Source organism: Mustelus asterias, chromosome 4, assembly GCF_964213995.1.
Source record: "Mustelus asterias chromosome 4, sMusAst1.hap1.1, whole genome shotgun sequence".
In the NCBI taxonomy this organism is placed as follows: Eukaryota; Metazoa; Chordata; class Chondrichthyes; order Carcharhiniformes; family Triakidae; genus Mustelus; species Mustelus asterias.
The window spans coordinates 141752005-141772845 of record NC_135804.1 but is presented as its reverse complement, the minus strand read 5'-3'; the positions used below and the strand labels follow the sequence as shown (position 1 = coordinate 141772845).

At 43.1% G+C, this 20841-nt stretch overlaps 1 protein-coding gene across 2 annotated transcripts in view; it reads left to right on the top strand.

The window, feature by feature from the left end:
* ar (androgen receptor) overlaps positions 1-20841 on the top strand; it is a 243486-nt gene that overhangs the window by 98673 nt on the left and 123972 nt on the right. For both annotated transcript variants that reach the window (XM_078211849.1, XM_078211850.1), the window contains exon 2: positions 6275-6426. In XM_078211849.1, the coding sequence (XP_078067975.1) occupies positions 6275-6426 (152 nt within the window). The remainder of the gene's footprint in view (positions 1-6274; positions 6427-20841) is intronic.

Here is a 20841-nt window from a genome sequence, read left to right as displayed (position 1 = left end):
TGTCAGCTGACAGGGTTTCACCAATAAAAAAACTTCCTTACTGCTAATTCGTATACATTTTGCATTGACGCCATAAGCACTTAGAATTTTAATTATAATTGTGTGGGTATAGGCAAAAAGAGAAAAAATGGAAGTGACACATCACTCTGATTACAACATTGGGAATGACATGTTATTGGCAAATTTCCATCCAAGATATGTGTTCTAGTCCTAAATCTTGTTAGTGCCAGAATGATAGCACGTTAAGAGTGCAGTTCGCTACATTATATGCTAATGATGTGCAGATATTTACCAGGCCTTGTATAGAACTGAAGTTGTTCGAGAAACCACAGTCTCTGATTTGGGGACATTATTTAACGAGGACCGGTGCATGCTTTGTCGTTTTTTTATTACATTGTGGGGACTGCATGTAGTGCACCTTGGCAAAGTGTTAAGGACATGGCTGATGGCAGATGCCAAATAATTCCAGAAGGGAAACTCAACTGTATTTTTGCAATTTGATATGTGAGAAAAGATTTTAAATCCAGAGAATGATGTCTCCAATGTTTTGTGATGATTTTAGATAAAATAAATATTTATTAAGAATAAAATAAACAAAAATAATATAAACTAGAAGTACACTTAACTAAAACAGTGGCTATACACAATATCACTAATTTTACAGTTCCAAACAGTCCATACTTCACTCCCTTCAGAGCTAACTCTCCTCAAGGGTTCCACAACTCCTTACAGATTTTAAAAACTATAAAACTCCAGTAATAGTTGCCACCCCAGTAGTTATATCTCTTTGGCGTCGCTTCTGAGGTCAAACAACCAGCTTGCTTTTCAGGACAGGTTTTCTTCACAGACACAGCTTGCTGGGAGTTAAACAGCTATTCCTGTTGTTGGCTAAGGTCTAATTAACAGTTTCCCTGCATTTGTTTAATGATCTCCTTATGCACAGTTTTCCCCTTCGATTTTCCCTTATCTGAGTCAAAGAGGCCACCGATTCTTCAGAAGTCAAACTGAATTACCTTCATTTCTTGAGTGTAGCCTTTAGAATGTGAATGCAAAGTACGTTCATTTTATGACACTCTCATCACACCTAGGGCGGGATTTTCCTGCCGTGCTCGCCCCAAGGCCGGCAATTCCCGTCTGAGGTCAACAGAACTTTGCATGGATGATGGAGCTGAAGCCATTTAAAAGCAAATAAAAATTTTGCATTTTGAAAGATTTGCATTTATGTGTGGTTCTTAATCTCAATATATAAATATATAAAATCCTTTACACCAATGGTGTACTTTGAAACAATGAAATATAGGAAGTGTGATATTGAAATGTGATCATCTGTTTCTGTGATGCTGATTGAAGGATAAATATTAGTCAGGATACCAGGGAAACCTCCCCTGCTCTTCTACTGCTATGGAATCTTTTACAATAACTTAAAGAGCAGGCGGCATCTCAGCTTAACATCTATCCTAAAAGATGGCATCTCTGACGATGCATTCCTCCCCCAGTACAACACTGAAGTGTCAGCTTAGATGTTGTGCTCCAGAATGGGACTTGAACTTACAACCGCTGATTCAGAGACAAGAATGGTACTAACTGAGCCACAATTGACACTTAACTGTGGGTTCAAGTGGAAAGAAAAACTGATAAATTTGTTTTCAATACTGATTAGGTTATAGTTAGAGTGCTGTTTGCATTTTTAGCAGCCTATTATTGAAAGGGCATTATGGTCATAGAAAGTGTAGAGAATAGATTTATTGGAATGATGCCAAGGATGATAAATTGTAGTTTAAGGAGACACTTGGGACTACTTCTTTTAGAACAAAGAAAGCTAAGATGAAAATTGAAGGGTTTTAAAAATAATAAAGTATTTGAACAGAGGGACTATTTCCTGTAGTTGTAAAGTCAGCATTGGGACTCATAAATTTAAAATTATTGGCAAAAGTGAGGAGACAATTTTGGAGAAATTTCTTTCATGGGCACCATGACGTGATTTGCTGCAGAGAAGGTTGAAGCAGAAACTGTTGCAATGTCTAAGATAAATTGTTAAGTTCTTGGAAGAGGAAGATACATGGATATTTGGGGTGGAAGGAAGGAGAGGGGTGTGGAAGGAAGGGGGGCAGCAGAGGAGAATCAAGTATAGTGATTAGTTTTAAACTGCTTTAGGAGAGAGCTGGTAAAACAATGTAAGCTGAAACCAACCGGCTGTATAAATGTCTTTGGTACAAATATGTGTCCCTCAACCCCTGACTCTTGACATTAGTGCTGCAAGAATCTAAATAGTAAACATATTTTTCTTTACTGTATATTGTCCTATTCTTTAGTAACGTTGCTCAATTAACAGATGCCTTGACCTCCCCACAAGTAGGCTTACATTAACACTGCAATAAAGTTACTGTGAAAATCCCCTGTGAAAATCGCCACACTCCAGCGCCTATTCGGGTACACTGAGGGAGAAATTAGCATGGCCATTGCAACTAACCAGTATGTCTTTCGGACTGTGGGAGGAAACCAGAGAACCCTGAGGAAACCCACGCAGACACAGGGAGAACATGCAGACTCTGCACAGACAGTGACGCAAACCTGGAATTGAACACAGGTCCTTGGTGCTGTGAGGCTAGATTGCCTGGCTCACTGTGTGACAATAAAAATTGATTTGATTCCCAATATGTTATAATGCTTTTGTAAATCCAGAGTAAGCCTAATTAACCCTAAAACCTCTCAACAGCAATATTTGAACTATAGAGAACATTTTAAATAGAACTAAACAACAAAATATTAGTATTTGTTAGGGCACTGGTCGAGAATTCCAAATTATATTAGGATTGCAATATCTACAAAACTCTTGTGGATGCAGTGACACCAGATCCTGCTCAAGTCCCAAAACCTGAAGTCCAAGCTTCTCCAGTTGGTGATTGTCCAGGACACAAAAAGCATCCCAAGATATGCAGGTTAGATGGATTAGCCATGGGAAATGTACGGGGTTACAGGATTAGGACAGGGAAGAGGGCGTGAGTAAGATACTCTTGTCAGAGAGTCGGTGGCCTCTTTGCACTCAAAGTTTTCTATGATTCTATTTTATAATATCCCACTGGGAACAGGTTGCACACTACTAGCTGTTCTGCCATGCCTCTATTTAATAAACAATTAAATTTGTGACTTAAATAAATACTTAACAATCAGCTGCTTCTCTTCCGCTGACATCCCTTAATTTTATGAGGGGTTAATTGAAATATATAACTTAATTCATAATATCTAAAGCCTTAGATTTTAATTTACTGAAAATTAAGAACCCTATCGCTTGCTATTGAATTTTATCTTTATCCCCTAGTCACAAGAATGAGAGCTGAAACTTTGGGGATAATTTTAACTAACTGATTGTAAACTAAGTTATTTACTAACTGATTAAGTAATTTAGCTGCATTATACATCTCTCCTGATTTTCACTTTTATTGATTTCAATTTCACTTCTATTGATTTCAATTTCACTTCCGTGTATCCATTCCAATAGTCCTTCCAGGAGTATAGCTTTTGTCTGTTAAGTGGTTGTTTTTTTTCAGTTTAGATTTGGCTAATGATAAACTGCTGAAATGGAACAGGACCTGCATTTTATGTATCACCAAGGTTAGAAAATGGTATGCAGGAATTGTGAAGATGACATCTTATGCATGCTTTTAAGAAGGTTTTTCCAGAACTGATCAAACTGGTTACTTCTACAATGTGGGGTTAGGTGCAGATCATTCAAAGAAATAAAGGCCAGGCAGCCTAAGAGTGAACTGTAAATATGAAATGTCCATTATCTAATTGACAAATTATACATGAGGAATAGTTTATTACTCAAATGTAACAGATTGTAAATAAGGAATAATTAATTATAATTGACTATAAATATGGAGTTATTCGATATATGTGAATGCACTAAGTGTGGATTTAATGGTGGTTGAAGATTGAGAAATACTTACTCAAAGTTTTTCAAAAGCATTCACAAAAGCAATAATGTAAAAAGTGCCAGCTATGCGGGTATATTTCAGAGGTGAATCTAAACAAATAGAAAGTTTTAAAATCCAAAGCCATAACATGTTAGCTACTTTTTGAGAGCTCAGGGTAGCTCTTGACTTTGATAACTTAATCCCAAGGTTCTAAAGAAATTGGTGCAAATGATTTTGAGTCCCCTTTTGGATGTTCTTCACTGGACTCGGGCTAAATATCAGAGGATTGGAAAATATCGAATGTATGTCCCATTCTCATAAAGGAGCAAGGGATAAATTTTCAAATTGTAGGACTGTAAGCCTTACCTCCAGTATTGGAAACATATTTTAGAATATATTGCAGGATAATGTAAGGGGCATGAGTTAATGCAACACAGTCAGGATAGTTTTCAAAGTCGGGGATCATGTCTGATGTTAATTGGTTTTCTTTGAGATGACAACAACTATTCCTTTTATTTAAATATTGCTGTTATTATATTAGTAAAGCATTCCAAGGCACTTGGCAGGAGCACTAAGACAAAACTTGACACCAAGCTACTTAAGTGCAGATGACCAAAAGCTCCATCAAAGAAATGAAAGTTGAGTTTCTTAAAGGAAGAAGTAGTTCAGGGAGGGGATTTCAGAACTTAGACAGTTGAAAGCATAGTTCCTAGTGGTCAAGTGATTATAATTAGGAATGCTCAAGAAGCCAGAATTGGAAAAGCACAAATATCTTGGGAGAGTTGTCGGACTGGAGGGGATTTCGGAGATATAACGGCTGAAGCCATGAAAAGATTTGAAAACAAGAATGTGAATTTTAAAATTGAGGTGTACAGTGTTGATAGTTGAGCATGATTTTGTGCGAGTTACAAGCAGTAGAGTTTTGAATTACCTCAAGCCTACTGACAATGTAGGAGGTGAGTCGGGAATAATCAAGTCTAGAGGTAAAAAGGCATAGATGAGGGTTTTAAGGGGTGGCACAATGGTAAGCACTGCTGCCTCACGACGCCAGGGACCCGTGTTCGATTCTGGCCTTGGGTGACTGTCTATGTAGAGTTTGCATGTTCTCCCCTTATCCGGGTGCTCCGGTTTCCTCCCACAGTCCAAAGATATGCAAGTTAGGTGAATTGGCCATGCTAAATTGCCACTTAGTGTCCAAGGATGTGTTGGCTGGGTGGATTAGCCAAGTTAATGTGCGGGGTTATGGGAATAGGGTAGATGGGAGGGCCTGGGTGGGATGCTCTTTTGGAGAGTCAGTGCAGTCTTGATGAGCCATATGGCCTCTTTCTGCACTGTAGAGATTCTATGAGAAGCAAAGGAGCTGAGACAGAATTTGGAAATGTTATGGAAGTGGAAAAAGGTGGTATTCGTGATGGTACACATATGTGATCAGGAGCTCGTCCAAGATCAAATATAGTTCCAGGGTTGTAGACATTCTAGTTCAGCATTAGACTTCTGTCAGTGAAAGGGATGGAATCGATGGCTAAGAGATGGAGTTGTGGGACTGTAGACTGAAGTGCTGGGCAGCACGGTGGCACAGTGGCTAGCATTGCTGCCTCACAGCACCAAGGACCTGTGTTCAATTCCAGGTTTGCGTCACTGTCTGTGCAGAGTCTGCATGTTCTCCCTGTGTCTGCGTGGGTTTCCTCCGGGTGCTCTGGTTTCCTCCCACAGTCCGAAAGACATACTGGTTAGATGCATTGGCCATGCTAATTTCTCCCTCAGTGTACCCGAATAGGCGCTGGAGTGTGGCGATTTTCACAGGGAATTTTCACAGTAACTTTATTGCAGTGTTAATGTAAGCCTACTTGTGGCACACATAAATAAATAAAGACTTTGGTCTTTCCAGCATTGAATTGGAGGAAATTTCAACTCTCCAACAATTGTCATTGGACAAGCAGTCTGAAAATTTAGAGAGAGTGCAAGGATCAAAAGAGGTTAGCTGGAGTTTGGTGTCACCAGCTACCAAGGAAACTATAGCTTCACATTAATTGAAGTAACAATTCCACATCATATATGCTGGAAATGATTTAAAATTATCAAATCCAATAATAATTCTTCCAAATTTCTCACACATGGAGTTTTTGTTCAAGAAATTAGATTAAAACAGTGTAGTTTATTCTCAAGGCTGCTGGTTTGGTGATTTAGTAGATAAAATCTAAACTTACAGAATGCAATCACTGGTTTAAAAACAATCTAGGAAAATTGAGCTTGACGTTTAGTCAGTATTTCTGCTCATCTTGACTTGTACTGACAGAATTTTGTAACTTTTTTATAGTAGACACTCCTAGATTTATATGTTTTTGTTTTTCCTTAAGATTGGATAATCCAAGGAATCTCGGTCTCCAAATGGACTACTTTTTTCAACCTCAGAAAACTTGTCTCATTTGTGGAGATGAGGCATCAGGATGTCATTATGGAGCGCTCACCTGTGGCAGTTGCAAAGTATTCTTCAAGAGAGCAGCTGAAGGTACACCAAGTTATTTATATCCTTATTTGATAGTGGTAACTCAGATTACCTAAATTGGTACAAATTATTGCAGACGCAGAAAATGTGAAATAGAAAGAGAAAATGCTGGAAATGCTCAGCAGCTCAAGCAGCATCTGCACAGCATAAGATTTCAGGTCGATGAGATGATGACTGTTTTTATCCAAATTGTGTTCACCGAATGGAATAGTTAACGTTGACTTGATGTCATTAAATTTCATAACTCTGTGATTCCTTAATCTTTTTATGTGTATGTGCACTGTTAAAACTGACTCTGGAATCTTGTCCATTTCATTTTTTGCTACTTAAATGCAAATTATTTCATTATAACTTAAGATCATTAGGCTGTAATGATCATTTGGCTGTAATGAGTGCTGTTTTGAGGACTGAAATGGCACATGATGTTTGTGTACACAGTTGTGTGAATCATGTCAGAAACCATTTAGTGAGGACCTAAGCATGCATGCTACTAAGGTCCACCAAATGTGTGCTGAGCAGGCAGGACGTTAAGCAGCGTCCAATGTTGATTTTGTGCCAGTGAAGCCATTTTGGAACTGAACATTCCAGCTGACATCCTCTCTTAACCTCGCACAGCTGACAATGTAAAGCAGCAGGAAAGAAAGCCTCCCCACATCACTCCCCAAACAGCACTATTTAAAGGGATCATCTACCTATAGAAACATAGAAAAACTACAGCACAAAACAGGCCCTTCAGCCCCACAAGTTGTGCCGAACATATCCCTACCTTCTAGGCCTAACTATAACCCTCCATCCTATTAAGTCCCATGTACTCATCCAGGAGTCTCATAAAAGACCCGATTGAGTTTGCCTCCACCACCACTGACGGCAGCTGATTCCACTCGCCCACCACCCTCTGTGTGAAAAACTTCCCCCTGACGTTTCCCCTGTACCTACCCCCCAGCACCTAAAACCTGTGTCCTCTCGTAGCAGCCATTTCCACCCTGGGAAAAAGCCTTTGAGAGTCCACCCGATCTATGCCTCTCAACATCTTACATACCTCCATCAGGTCACCTCTCATCCTACGTCTCTCCAAGGAGAAAAGACCGAGCTCTCGCAGCCTATCCTCATAAGGCATGCCACTCAATCCAGGCAACATCCTTGTAAATCTCCTCTGCACCCTTTCAATCTTTTCCACATCCTTCCTGTAATGAGGCGACCTGAACTGAGCACAGTACTTTATGTGGGGTCTGACGAGGGTCTTATATAGCTGCATCATTATCCCCGGACTCCTCAACTCAATCCCTCGATAAAGGCCAGCACACCATAAGCCTTCTTAACCACCTCCTTCACCTGCGGGGCCGATTTTAGAGTCCTATGGACCTGGATCCCAAGGTCCTTCTGACCCTCTACTGTACTAAGAGTCTTTCCCTTTATATTGTACTCCTTCATTCCATTTGACCTACCAAAATGGACCACTACGCATTTATCTGGGTGAAGCCCATCTGCCACTTCTCCGCCCAGTCTTGCATCCTATCTATGTCCCTCTGTAACTTCTGACATCCCTCCAGACTATCCACAACCTCACCAATCTTTGTGTCGTCGGCAAACTTACCAACCCATCCCTCCACTTCCTCATCCACGTCATTTATGAAAATGACAAACAGCAAGGGTCCCAGAACAGATCCCCGGGGCACACCACTGGTGACCGACCTCCATTTAGAAAAAGACCCATCTATACATACTCTCTGCCTCCTTTGGGCAAGCCAGTTCTGGATCCACAGGGCAGCAGCCCCTTAGATCCCATGCCCTCTCACTTTTTCTAGAAGCCTTGCATGGGGGACCTTATCGAGCGCCTTGCTAAAATCCATATAAACCACATCTACCGTTTTCCCTTCGTCAATGTGTTTAGTCACATTTTCGAAGAAGTCCACCAGACTCATAAGGCACGATCTGCCTTTCACAAAGCCATGCTGAGTATTCTTGAGCATACTAAACCTCTCCAAATGCTCATAAATCTTGTCCCTCAGGATCTTCTCCATCAGCTTACCAACCACTGAGGTTAGACTCACCGGTCAGTAATTTCCTGGGCTATCCCTATTCCCCTTCTTGAAAATAGGAACCACATCCGCAATCCTCCAATCCTCCGGCACCTCTCCCGTCTCCATCGACGACGCAAAGATCATCGCCAGAGGCTCTGCAATCTCTTCCCTCGCCTCCCACAGTAACCTGGAGTACATCCCATCTGGACCCGGCGACTTATCTATCTTGATGCCATTCAAAAATTCCAGCACAACCTCTTTGTTAAAGTCCACATACTCAATCTTTTCAGTCCACCGCAAGCCCGCAGTACACCCACTCAGGTCCTTCTCCTCTGTGAAAACCGAGGCAAAATACTCATTAAGCACCTCTGCCATTTCTACTGGTTCCGTACAGATTTTCCCGCCTTCACCTTTTATAGGCCCTATTCCTTCACATCTCATCCTTTTACTCTTCACATATTTATAGAACGCCTTAGGGTTTTCCTTAATCCTACCTGCCAAGGCCTTCTCGTGACCCCTTCTGGCTCTCCTAATTTCCTTCTTTATAGGTTAGACACTGGTTGATGTCTTCTGTCTGTTGCTACATTCTACGCTTGTTTAGTGCTTTCTGTAGTTCTATCAAGTTGCAAAAGTCTACAGTGAGTAGTGTGGCACGTGCTGGCTTTTTGCAGACTTCATGCACGAACCAGTTGCTCCAAACATAGATGGACTAGTAAGCATGACTAGAAGAATGAGTTGTAGCCACATAGAACATGACAAGTTAGTGGAAGGGGATGGAGAGAAGGACTCTCAGCAAGATGCTGTGCTCTCCCAGGATGTTCAGAGAACAATTCCCGATCTGAATCTCAGGAGGGAGCAATGTGTGAGATATTTGCATTCCTCTAAGGATGTTCTTGCTGCCATCTGCTACACCCAAAATGCACCTCAGAATGTCAAGGACCATATTTGCACTCACTGTTAAGATGACTGGCAGTTTGTGGTCTATTGTTGCATGAAAGAGGGCACTAATGCTCTCCATTAATTGACAGTTAACTTCCATTTCGTTATCTCTTGCCAGAGAAAAGCAGGCAAAGTGAATGTGTGTGGTTTCACTTGTATTGCCGACTTCCCCACGGTGCATGGGGCCATTGATTCCGCACACAACTTTGTAGCACTGAATGTATACTCTGCCATATATACTTGAACTGCAAGCAATTTCACTTCCTCAACATCCAGCTTGTGTGCAATCATAGGCAGTGAATCATGTAAGATCAGTGCCCTGTATTCTATCAACAGTTACGATGCTTTTAATCTGCATCGGTTTGCTGTATTTGAGTCCCAACAGAGAAAACTGTCTGCTGACAACATAACTTATGACTCTGGTGTGTACCTAAGTACACCTGTGTGGTATGTGCACCACTGAAGCCACGCTGTTAGCTGAAATGTGATAGAACAGACCATATGCAGTTTCGTGCAGCACTGCAACCAGGTCTTTGGAGCTTTAGACTTGGCATGAATCTCCACAGCTACCTGCTCACTGTTTTTTTGAATATGTGATTGGAGTGGCTCCTCTTTTCCACCACTCCAGTGCAGCATCCAAAAACCTAGGAATTGCACTGTGTTGTACCGTTCCTCTTTGTTTCCCAGTTCAGATTCACTTCTTCCCTGAATTCCACCATCTGCTCCAATCACAATGCACCTTCCCTTTAAGAGATCGTAACACCTTAACTGGTATTATGAAGTTACAATTTTTGGCTCCTTTCTGATGCCTGCTGTGAACAGACCACACACATAAATCATTATAATGAGTAGGCAGCACAAAGTTACCGTATTGCCAGCATCTACATCAATGTGAATTGTGCATCACGATTCCTACCCTATTTTTGGGACTGTCCAATGTAGCTCCCATTATTTCACGATTTTGAATCCATCTTGTATATTTCATAATATAGCAACAACATGGAAAACACTTTTTATGCTGATGGCATCCATTTTCCTTTAGAAGTAAAGCTGCCAGTTTCCTTTATAAAAGATATTTCTAAGGAGTCTGGGAAGGGTTTTTTTTAAACTTTAAAAGTCAGTTACCTGGGAGGATCACCCTCATTGTTCCACTGGAGCAAGCAGAGAGGGAGTGATTTGTGGCACGAGTGCTGGTGAGAGATTTATTTATTTAGTCAGTTAGTGTGTTTTTTTGCCTTTATTTTTGTAGTAGTATTTTTCTTAATTTTAAACTGAAAACCGGAAGTGGGCTGCTAAGGAGTCTGGGAAGGGTTTTTTTAAGCGCGCGAAGTATAAAAGGTAGGCTGCAGTATACAGCGGGCAGCGTCGGGAGCGGGCAGCATAGTGAGCAGGAGCAGAGTGTGAGCTATAAGGGCTTTGACTCACAGGGCTTCGGGGGACAGGGCGAGCAGGGGTGAGTTTTTAATTCTTATTAACTTTTCTCTGTGTACCTTGGTATAAAGGGTCAAATATGAGTGTGAAGCCAGTGTGTTGTTCCCAGTGTAGGATGTGGGAGGTCCTGGAGGCACCTGGCCTCCCGGACATCCACATCTGTGAGGGGTGTGTCGAGCTGCGGTTCCTGAGGGACCGTGTTAAGGAGCTGGAAGTGCAGCTCGAGGATCTTAGGCTGTTAAGGGAGAATGAGGAGGTGATAGACAAGAGCTATCATAAGGTGGTCAGACCAGGGCCACGGGTGGAGGCCAAGTGGGTGACGGCCAGGAAGGGTAAAGCTCGGGTGATTGAGAGCACCCCGGTGGATGTGCCCCTACACACAAGTACTCCTGCCTGAGTACTGCTGGGGGGGATAGCCCGCCTGGGGGAAGCAGCAGTGGCCGTGTCTCCGGAGTGGAGTCCGGCCCTGTAACTCAGAGGGCTAAGGAAAAGAGGAGGAAGGCAGTGTTAATCGGGGACTCGATAGTAAGGGGGTCGGACAGGCATTTTTGCGGAGGCAGGCAGGAGTCTCGGATGGTGGTCTGCCTCCCTGGGGCTGGGATCCAGGATGTTGCTGGTCGACTCCCAGAAATCCTGAGGGGGGAGGGACAGGAGCCAGAGGTAGTGGTACATATTGGTACCGCTGATGTGGGAAGGAAGGGGGAAGGGGTCATGAAAAGAGAGTATAGGGAATTAGGGAGACAACTGAGAAGGAGGAAAGCAAAGGTAGTAGTCTCAGGATTGCTGCCTGTGCCACGGGAGGGTGAGGGCAGGAATGGAGTGAGGTGAAGGATGAATGTGTGGCTGAGGGACTGGTGCAGGGGGCAGGGATTCGGGTTCCTGGACCATTGGGACCTCTTTAGGGGCAGGTGTGACCTGTACACAAAAAACGGGTGGCACTTGAATCCCAGGGGGACCAATATCCTGGCGGGAAGGTTGGCTAAGGCTACTGGGGAGAGTATAAACTAGATAGGTTGGGGGGAGGGGATCAAGACGTGGTGACTGGGAGCGAGGAAGTTAGCTTGCAAACAGAGAAGGGTTATAGACGGTGCAAGAGGGAGGATGGACAGGGGATAGAGAAGGGGAGAGCTCAGACCAAAGGATTGAGATGTGTTTACTTTAATGCCAGGAGTATAGTGAATAAAGGGGATGAGCTCGGAGCGTGGATCGATGCCTGGAAGTGTGATGTGGTGGCCATTACGGAGACTTGGATGTCTCAGGGACAGGACTGGATACTACAGGTGCCGGGATTCAGATGTTTCAGGAAGGACAGGGAGGGAGGCAAGAGAGGGGGTGGAGTGGCACTGCTGATCAGGAATAGTGTCACAGCTGTAGCGAAGGTGTATGCTGTGGAGAGATTGTCTACAGAGTCTCTGTGGGTGGAAGTTCGTAGTGGGAAGGGGTCGATCACTTTGCTGGGAGTTTTCTATAGGCCGCCCAATAGTGACAGGGAGGTGGAGGAGCAGATAGGGAAACAGATCCTGGAGAGTTGCAATAATAGCAGAGTTGTTGTGATGGGAGACTTTAATTTCCCAAACATAGTTTGGAATATCCCTAGGGTAAGGGGATTGGATGGGGAGGAGTTCATTAGGTGTGTTCAGCATGTGGACAAGCCTACAAGAGGAGAGGCTGTACTTGATTTGATACTGACTAATGAGCCTGGACAGGTGTCAGATCTCTCAGTGGGAGAGCATCTTGGGGATAGTGATCATAACTCTATCTCCTTTATGCTTGCATTGGAAAAAGAGAGGATCAGGCAAGCTAGGAAAGCGTTTATATGGAGTAAGGGGAAATATGAAGACATAAGGCAGCAAATTAGAGGAGTAAATTGGAAGGACGTATTCTTGGGGAAATGTACTGAAGAGAGGTGGCAGTTTTTCAAGGAATGTCTGTCTAGGTTCTACAGGACAATGTTCTGAGCAGACAGGGAGGAGTTGGTAGGTTAAAGGAACCGTGGTGCACGAAAGCTGTGCGGGACCTAGTCGAGAAGAAAAGAAAAGCGTACAAAAGGTTCAGAGAGCTTGGCGAAGATAGGGATCGAGATGAGTATACGGCTTGTAGGAAGGGACTAAAGAAGGAAATTAGGAGAGCCAGAAGGGGTCACGAGAAGGCCTTGGCAAATAGAATTAAGGAAAACCCTAAGGCGTTCTATAAATATGTGAAGAGTAAAAGGATGAGACGTGAAGGAATAGGGCCTATAAAAGGTGAAGGCGGGAAAATCAGTACGGAACCAGTAGAAATGGCAGAGGTGCTTAATGAGTATTTTGCCTCGGTTTTCACAGAGGAGAAGGACAAGGGTGGATGTTTTGTGGGCTTGCGGTGGACTGAAAAGATTGAGTATGTGGACTTGAACAAAGAGTTGTGCTGGAATCTTTGAATGGCATCAAGATAGATAAGTCGCCGGGTCCAGATGGGATGTACCCCAGGTTACTGTGGGAGGCTGTGGGAGGGAAGAGATTGCAGAGCCTCTGGCGATGATCTTTGCGTCGTCGATAGAGACGGGAGAGGTGCCGGAGGATTGGAGGATTGCGGATGTGGTTCCTATTTTCAAGAAGGGGAATAGGGATAGCCCAGGAAATTACTGACCGGTGAGTCTAACCTCAGTGGTTGGTAAGCTGATGGAGAAGATCCTGAGGGACAAGATTTATGAGCATTTGGAGAGGTTTAGTATGCTCAAGAATACTCAGCATGGCTTTGTGAAAGGCAGATCGTGCCTTACGAGCCTGGTGGACCTCTTCGAAAATGTGACTAAACACATTGACGAAGGGAAAGTGGTAGATGTGGTTTATATGGATTTTAGCAAGGCGTTCGATAAGGTCCCCCATGCAAGGCTTCTAGAAAAAGTGAGAGGGCATGGGATCTAAGGGGCTGCTGCCCTGTGGATCCAGAACTGGCTTGCCCAAAGGATGTGGAGATGCCGGCGTTGGACTGGGGTGAACACAGTAAGAAGTCTCACAACACCTGGTGTTGCCCAAAGGAGGCAGAGAGTGGTATAGATGGGTCTTTTTCTAAATGGAGGTCGGTCACCAGTGGTGTGCCCCGGGGATCTGTTCTGGGACCCTTGCTGTTTGTCATTTTCATAAATGACCTGAATGAGGAAGTGGAGGGATGGGTTGGTAAGTTTGCTGACGACACGAAGGTTGGTGGGGTTGTGGATAGTCTGGAGGGATGTCAGAAGTTACAGAGGGATATAGATAGGATGCAAGACTGGGCGGAGAAGTGGCAGATGGACTTCAACCCAGATAAATGCGTAGTGGTCCATTTTGGCAGGTCAAATGGGATGAAGGAGTACAAATAAAGGGAAAGACTCTTAGTACTGTGGAGGATCAGAAGGACCTTGGGGTCCGGGTCCATAGGACTCTAAAATCGGCCCCGCAGGTGGAGGAGGTGGTTAAGAAGGCGTATGGTGTGCTGGCCTTTATCAATCGAGGGATTGAGTTGAGGAGTCCGGGGATAATGATGCAGCAATATAAGACCCTCGTCAGACCCCACTTGGAGTACTGTGCTCAGTTCTGGTCGCCTCATTACAGGAAGGATGTGGAAAAGATTGAAAGGGTGAAGAGGCGATTTACAAGGATGTTGCCTGGAATGAGTGGCATGCCTTATGAGGATAGGCTGAGGGAGCTCGGTCTTTTCTCCTTGGAGAGACGTAGGATGAGAGGAGACCTAATAGAGGTATATAAGATATTGAGAGGCATAGATCGGGTGGAATCTCTGAGGCTTTTTCCCAGGGTGGAAATGGCTGCTGCGAGAGGACACAGGTTTAAGGTGCTGGGGTGTCGGTACAGGGGAGATGTCAGGGGGAAGTTTTTCACACAGAGGGTGGTGGGCGAGTGGAATCGGCTGCCGTCAGTGGTGGTGGAGGCAAACTCAATCGGGTCTTTTAAGAGACTCCTGGATGAATACATGGGACTTAATAGGATGGAGGGTTATAGGTAGGCCTAAAAGGTAGGGATATGTTTGGCACAACTTGTGGGGCCGAAGGGCCTGTTTTGTGCTGTAGTTTTCTATGTTTCTAAACATCAATAAAGAAAGCTTTTTGCACGTGTGCACATCCTGTCAATCGTACATTGTCTAATGCAAATTGCTGTCACACTGAAAAATAAATAGACGGAATCAAAGATCATACTTGGAATCTACAGAGGAACTCTACAAGAATACAACATACATGAGCCAAAATGTCTGAATCTGCTTAATTGGCCTTCTAACAAACAATACCAAGGTTCTGTCTCCAACAATTAACGATGGAGAGTGCTCAGGCCAGAGATAACATGGGGGTTGGGTTTTCATCTGAGAGGCAGATGTGGGAATCGGGATATTTCCTGGCTTGGTGTGCCAAGGGAGAAAGTGCCTGCAAAGATGGGATTTTAAATTCAGGGGCAAGGGGTGCTAATTGGAGTTGGGCCACTGCACCTGGAAACAATGTAGAGGCAGCCACAGGGGCTGTCAGGTGCAGTGGAAGCTCTACAAGAGGCCTGCCTCAGTGGTCTGGGACTTCATCCCAATTACAATAAAACAGAAAACAGCCCTCTAGTCCTCACCTCTGACACCCTTCACCTTTATACACTCCCCATGCCCTCTGCTCATGTCCCTCCATCCACCCTATGCTCCTCTAACTAGCCTAATGACCCCTCATACCCTCCATGCTAACCTATGCCCCTACCAACCCTATTGGCCATTGATATCCCTCATGCCACCTATGGCACCTCAATGCCCATTTATCCAGTACAGAACCAATGAATCCTCGATCCTTGAGAGAAAGCTGTTAATCAAGTAACGTTTTCCCGTGGGCCAGCTGATTCAACAGATTAATGGATGTCTGAGCTCTCAGCCAAGAATGCAAAATGTGGTTTGGCTGAGAGCCTGGAAATCCTGTGCCACTTCGGCAACTGAGCTGACCCGTTCTCTAACAAAATCAGCATATACCTCTAAAAGGCAAAGGCTCAACCTGTGTGTTAAAGTAACTGTGGTCAATAGATGAGACAGGTGTTGACATCAAGCAAAAAGAAGAATGTCATACAAATGCAAATAAACCAGGAATCCAGTAAGCTGGAACTTGTTTAAAAAGTTACCAAATGATACAAAGGAAGTAGAGGGTCAAAAGGAATAGAGAAAATCACATGGGATTTCAAAGTTAACAGTTAAAGTTTAGAAGAAAAATGAGTGATGGAAAGTTAAGAGGAAAAGAGAATGATGGTGGGCAATGTAAATCATTAAAGATGGATGCAGATGAGAAGATACAGGCACAGTTTCTCAAATCTGGTATCCTCAAGACTAAGGTCATGCTGATGTATGCGGGTATTTGCTTCAGGAGTAGGTTAGGTCATCCCGGGTCAGGTGAAGTGAAGGGCTGCTTGGAATGCGGAACGGAGCAAAGTGCAAAGCAGGTAACTAGCCTGGAGCCACACCTCTGTCCAGATAAGTTTTTTATATTCAATTAAAACTGATGGATGGAACACATGATAAAAAATGTCCAATTTGGACATCATTGGTTTTCGGTTTTTAGATTTGAGGTACTCAACCTGTAATGCTTATTCAGAAAATGGCACACCTATTAAATGACTACTTTGCATCCATTTTCACAGTTGAGAAGGAGAACAAAATACCAGTGATACCAGAGAACCTAAAAATGAGTACAGATGAGAAACATCTGGATTTACCATAAGTTTCAAAAGTGGTAATTGTGAAAATAATGGAACTTAAGATAGGAAAATCTCCAGGACCTGGTGGTTTCTATCTAGGATTTTAAAAGAAATAGGCATGGGGATGGTAGATGCATTAGTCATAATTTTTCAAAGCTCTCCAGATTTTGAAATTGTGCCTTTGCATTGGAAAATTACAGGCGTTATTCCATTATTTAAGAAAGGAGAAAACGAGCTTCATTTTTACCCTTGGATATGGGAATCAGGAGCTGGATCTGTTTTTGTGTCAGAAACTTGCCTCCAATGGGAATCTGATTTCAGACTTTCAGATTTGCCTGGCATGAGCGTTTAATTGATATGGAGGCTTATCCAATTATAGCAGTGGGGGAAGGAATGGTAAGTTTCAGACACCTAAGGTAGCTGTCACTGAGGCTCCTGGTCTTTTACGGCTTCCCATTTAATGTCAGTCAAGTGTGGATGTGGGTTATAAGTCAGGGATTTTAGGGGACTCATGGTGGCCTGTAGCATGATGTTGTGACTACATGTACACCACCTCTATAGTATTTCCCATTCTCCACCTGCATACTGCAGAGCGATGGATCTAACTACCACTTGGTGATTCCTGTTTGCTTAATGGCCACAACTATGCAAGATCAGAGGTGTATTTCTGGGTTCCAGATGCTGGACTATTAAATGGGAGGTTTCTGCTTTGGACCTGAAGGCTAGTGTGGCTTGACATGATTCCTGGGCTAGCTCTCCAATGGGCAGTCAACATGGTTATCTGATCATGACAATTTCTCCAGTGCCCCAGGTTTCCTTATGTACATCTGAAACTGCTGGAGTGAAGAATCAATTATCAGATATTCACGTGAGAACCAGTGATTGATGATTGTCTTTTGTAGCACAGCATTGGGAAGGGTTGTGGAGGTGCAGTACCCCTTACATATATTTTTAATTTCCTCTTGGCCAGAAGCACGCAGCAGGTTATACGCACTACTTTTCTCAGAAGGCATCACACTGAAACAGGGATGGGCACAGATGAGCAGGGGTGGGTATAAAAAGAGGGGGCTTGAACAAAGTCATCGTGCTGAGTGCTGCAGAGATAAATGGACGTGAAGGGTGCCTGGTGAGCAACCTGACAGAAAATGTGTTTGACTACCTGCTTTGAACTTTGTTTGGTGTGCAACCTCGAATTGGAATGTGAACTGTGACTGGCTGAGAACCGAACCCTGGTATGACCTTAACTTCCTAAATACTGTTAGGGCCTTGGACCCGAATTCCAAATTGCGTTAGGAAGCCAGACTAGACCACAACAATTTTTCTATTTTGGCATAAATACAAGGATAAGGTTCTTCACTCCAGGAGTAATTCCGCTGACAAATTTGGGATTTTTTTTATCGTAAAGCAAACTTTATTTAATAACACAGTTTAACTAAACTCTTAACAAGTGAAGCATATTAACTATTACCCATTTGAACAATAGTTAATTATGAAAAGGAACAACCCTAATTTCTAACATCACTGTTTCAGTTCCAAATAAGCAACATTCTTCTTAGACTCAAAAACCACTTTAAATATAGTTAGCAACCATAAAAATACATGCTACAAGTCATGAAGCTTTCAGAGAGATTTTGTGGAGAGAGCAGCTTGCAGACCTTTCTCTTTAAACTAAACTCAGCCAGAACAAAAGCTGTTTTCTCTCTACTACATACCTAGCTCCTCCCATCAACCACAGGGTCTGGATGTCATTGAATAGGGCATTTTAAAGCGTGAGAGTGATAAATCAGAGGTTGTGATACACGTTGATACCAACGATAAAGGTAGAATGAAGAATGAGATCGTGCATCAAGAATTCAGGGAGTGTGCGGACATGAGGACGGCCTAAACCGTGATGTTGGATTTATGTCACATTATCAGTAAGCCCCACAGCTTGCCTCCTGGACTTGCGGGCTGTCCTTTCTGGAGACAATACACATCTCTTTAACCTGTGCTTAATGCTCCCTCCACCCACATTGTCTGTATTTTTAAGATCTAGTTGGCTGTCGGGATTCGCATTCTAATCAGTATTCTGTAACTTGATTTTGTGTCTCTGTGCCCTGTTTGAGAGCACATTTCCACTCCATCTGACGGAGGAACAGCGCTCCGAAAGCTAATGGTATTTGCTACCAAATAAACCTGTTGGACTTTAACCTGGTGTTGTTAAAACTCTTACTGTGTTTACTCTTGGTGCCACATGCTAGCGCATATAGAAATAGGAGAATGTGGCAGATGAATGCATGGCTCAAGAGTTGGTACAGTTCGGAAGATTTTAGATGAATGGATCACTGGGACCATTGCTGGAGAAGATAGGACATGTACAAGTGGGATGGTCTGCACCTGAATTAGAATGGGACCCAACATCCTTGTGGGTGAGTTTGCTAATGCTGTTGGGAGCAGTTTAAACTATTTTGGCAGGGGCAGGGAACACAGAGCGTTAGTACAACAGGGCCATTGCATGCTATAGTAAAGGAACCAAGGCACAGGCAATTCAGACAAGAAAGTAAGATGAGGTTGGAAGGCCTCTACTTCAATGCTTAGGAATATTATAGTTAAGACTGATGAGTTAAGATTGTGAATCGGTATGTGGAATTGTGGATTTGTTGCCACCACAGAGACGTGGTTGAGGGAGGGGTAAGACTGGCACCTCAACATTCCGGGGTATAGGATCCTTAGGGCAGGGTGTAAAAGAGGAAGTGGTTTTGCATTATTAATTAAGGAGTCAGTAAGGAGGGATGATATCTTGGACAGCTCTTAAAATTAGGCTTTGTGGGTAAACTTTAGGAATCAAAAGGGGGCAGTCACATTGCTGCTCCCAAACGGTTAGTAATAAAGGTTTACAGCATGGAAACAAGCCCTTCGGCCCAACTTGTCCAGTTTTTACCATTTAAGCTCGTCCCAATTGCCCACATTTGGCCCATATTCCTCTAAACCAACCTTACCCATGTAACTGTCTAAATGTTTTTTAAAAGACAAAATTTTACCCAGCAGGCAATACAGGAGCAGATATATAAACAACTCACTGAGGTGTGTAAAAATAATTATAATAGGGCAAAATTGCCTGAGCTTGCAAAATCTCACTAACTGTCCTGGCTGGAGACAATACTCATCTCTTTAACCTGTGCTTAACCCTCTTTCCACTCACATTGTCTGTACCTTTAAGACTTGATTACCTGTAAAGACTCGCATTCCAACCATTATTTTGTAAATTGAGTTTGTGTCTTTATATGCCCTGTTTGTGAACAGAACTCCCACTTACCTTTTGAAGGAGCAGCGCTCCGAAAGCTAGTGGCTTTTGCTACCAAATAAACCTGTTGGACTTTAACCTGGTGTTGTGAGACGTCTTACTGTGTTTACCCCAGTCCAACGCCGGCATCTCCACATCATCTCTAGCTTCACCCAGGGTTTTTGCAACATATTGATTTTTCGTTTTTTTGTGAGCCACATGGGATCTTTGTCACATCACAAGGAAGGTGTCAGAGGATTGGAGGACAGTTCATGTAGTTCCACTTTTCAGGAAGAGTGATAGAGATAAGCCTGCGAATTACAGATCTGTGAGTCTCACATCTGTAGTAGGGCAACTATTGGGGAAAATTCTGAAGGAGAAAATTAATCTTGAAGAGGCAAGGTTTGATCAGAGATAGTCAGCATGGCTTTGTCAGAGGGAAATCATGCCTAACAAATTTGATTGTATTTTTGAGGTGGTGATCAGATGTGTAGTTGAGGGTAGTGTAGTTCATGTAGTTTATATGGATTTCAGCAAAGCCTTTGACAAAGTCCCACATGGGCGACTGATAAAGAAGCTAAAAATTCATGGAATCCAGGGTAACTTAGTAAGAAAGATCCAAAACCAGTTTAGTGGTAGGAGACAGAGGGTGGTGGTATAAGGCTGTATGTATGACTGGAGGCCAGTGTCCAGTAGCGTGCGACAGGGGTCAGTACCAGGTCCCTTATTGTTTGTGATACATAGACGATATAGATGAGAATGTGGGGAGGGGTGATAAGTTTGCGGTTGACATGAAGATTGAAGATCGTAGGTTGCAGGGAGATATAGATGGGTTGGTCAGATGGGCAGATCAATGGCAGAAGGAATTAAAATAATTTATTTTACAGACTGTGAAACATATTTTCAGAGTATTTTCAGCTCCTAAATTAATATCATATTAATATCAACATGTGCTTACAAATGTCAAAACATAACTTCTCCAAAATATTGAAATCACATTTCTGAAGACTGCCTCATGTAGCAATTGCAAAGACCATAAAGATAGATCAAGATGATTCAGCTCTCACCCAACAAGTTCAGTAGT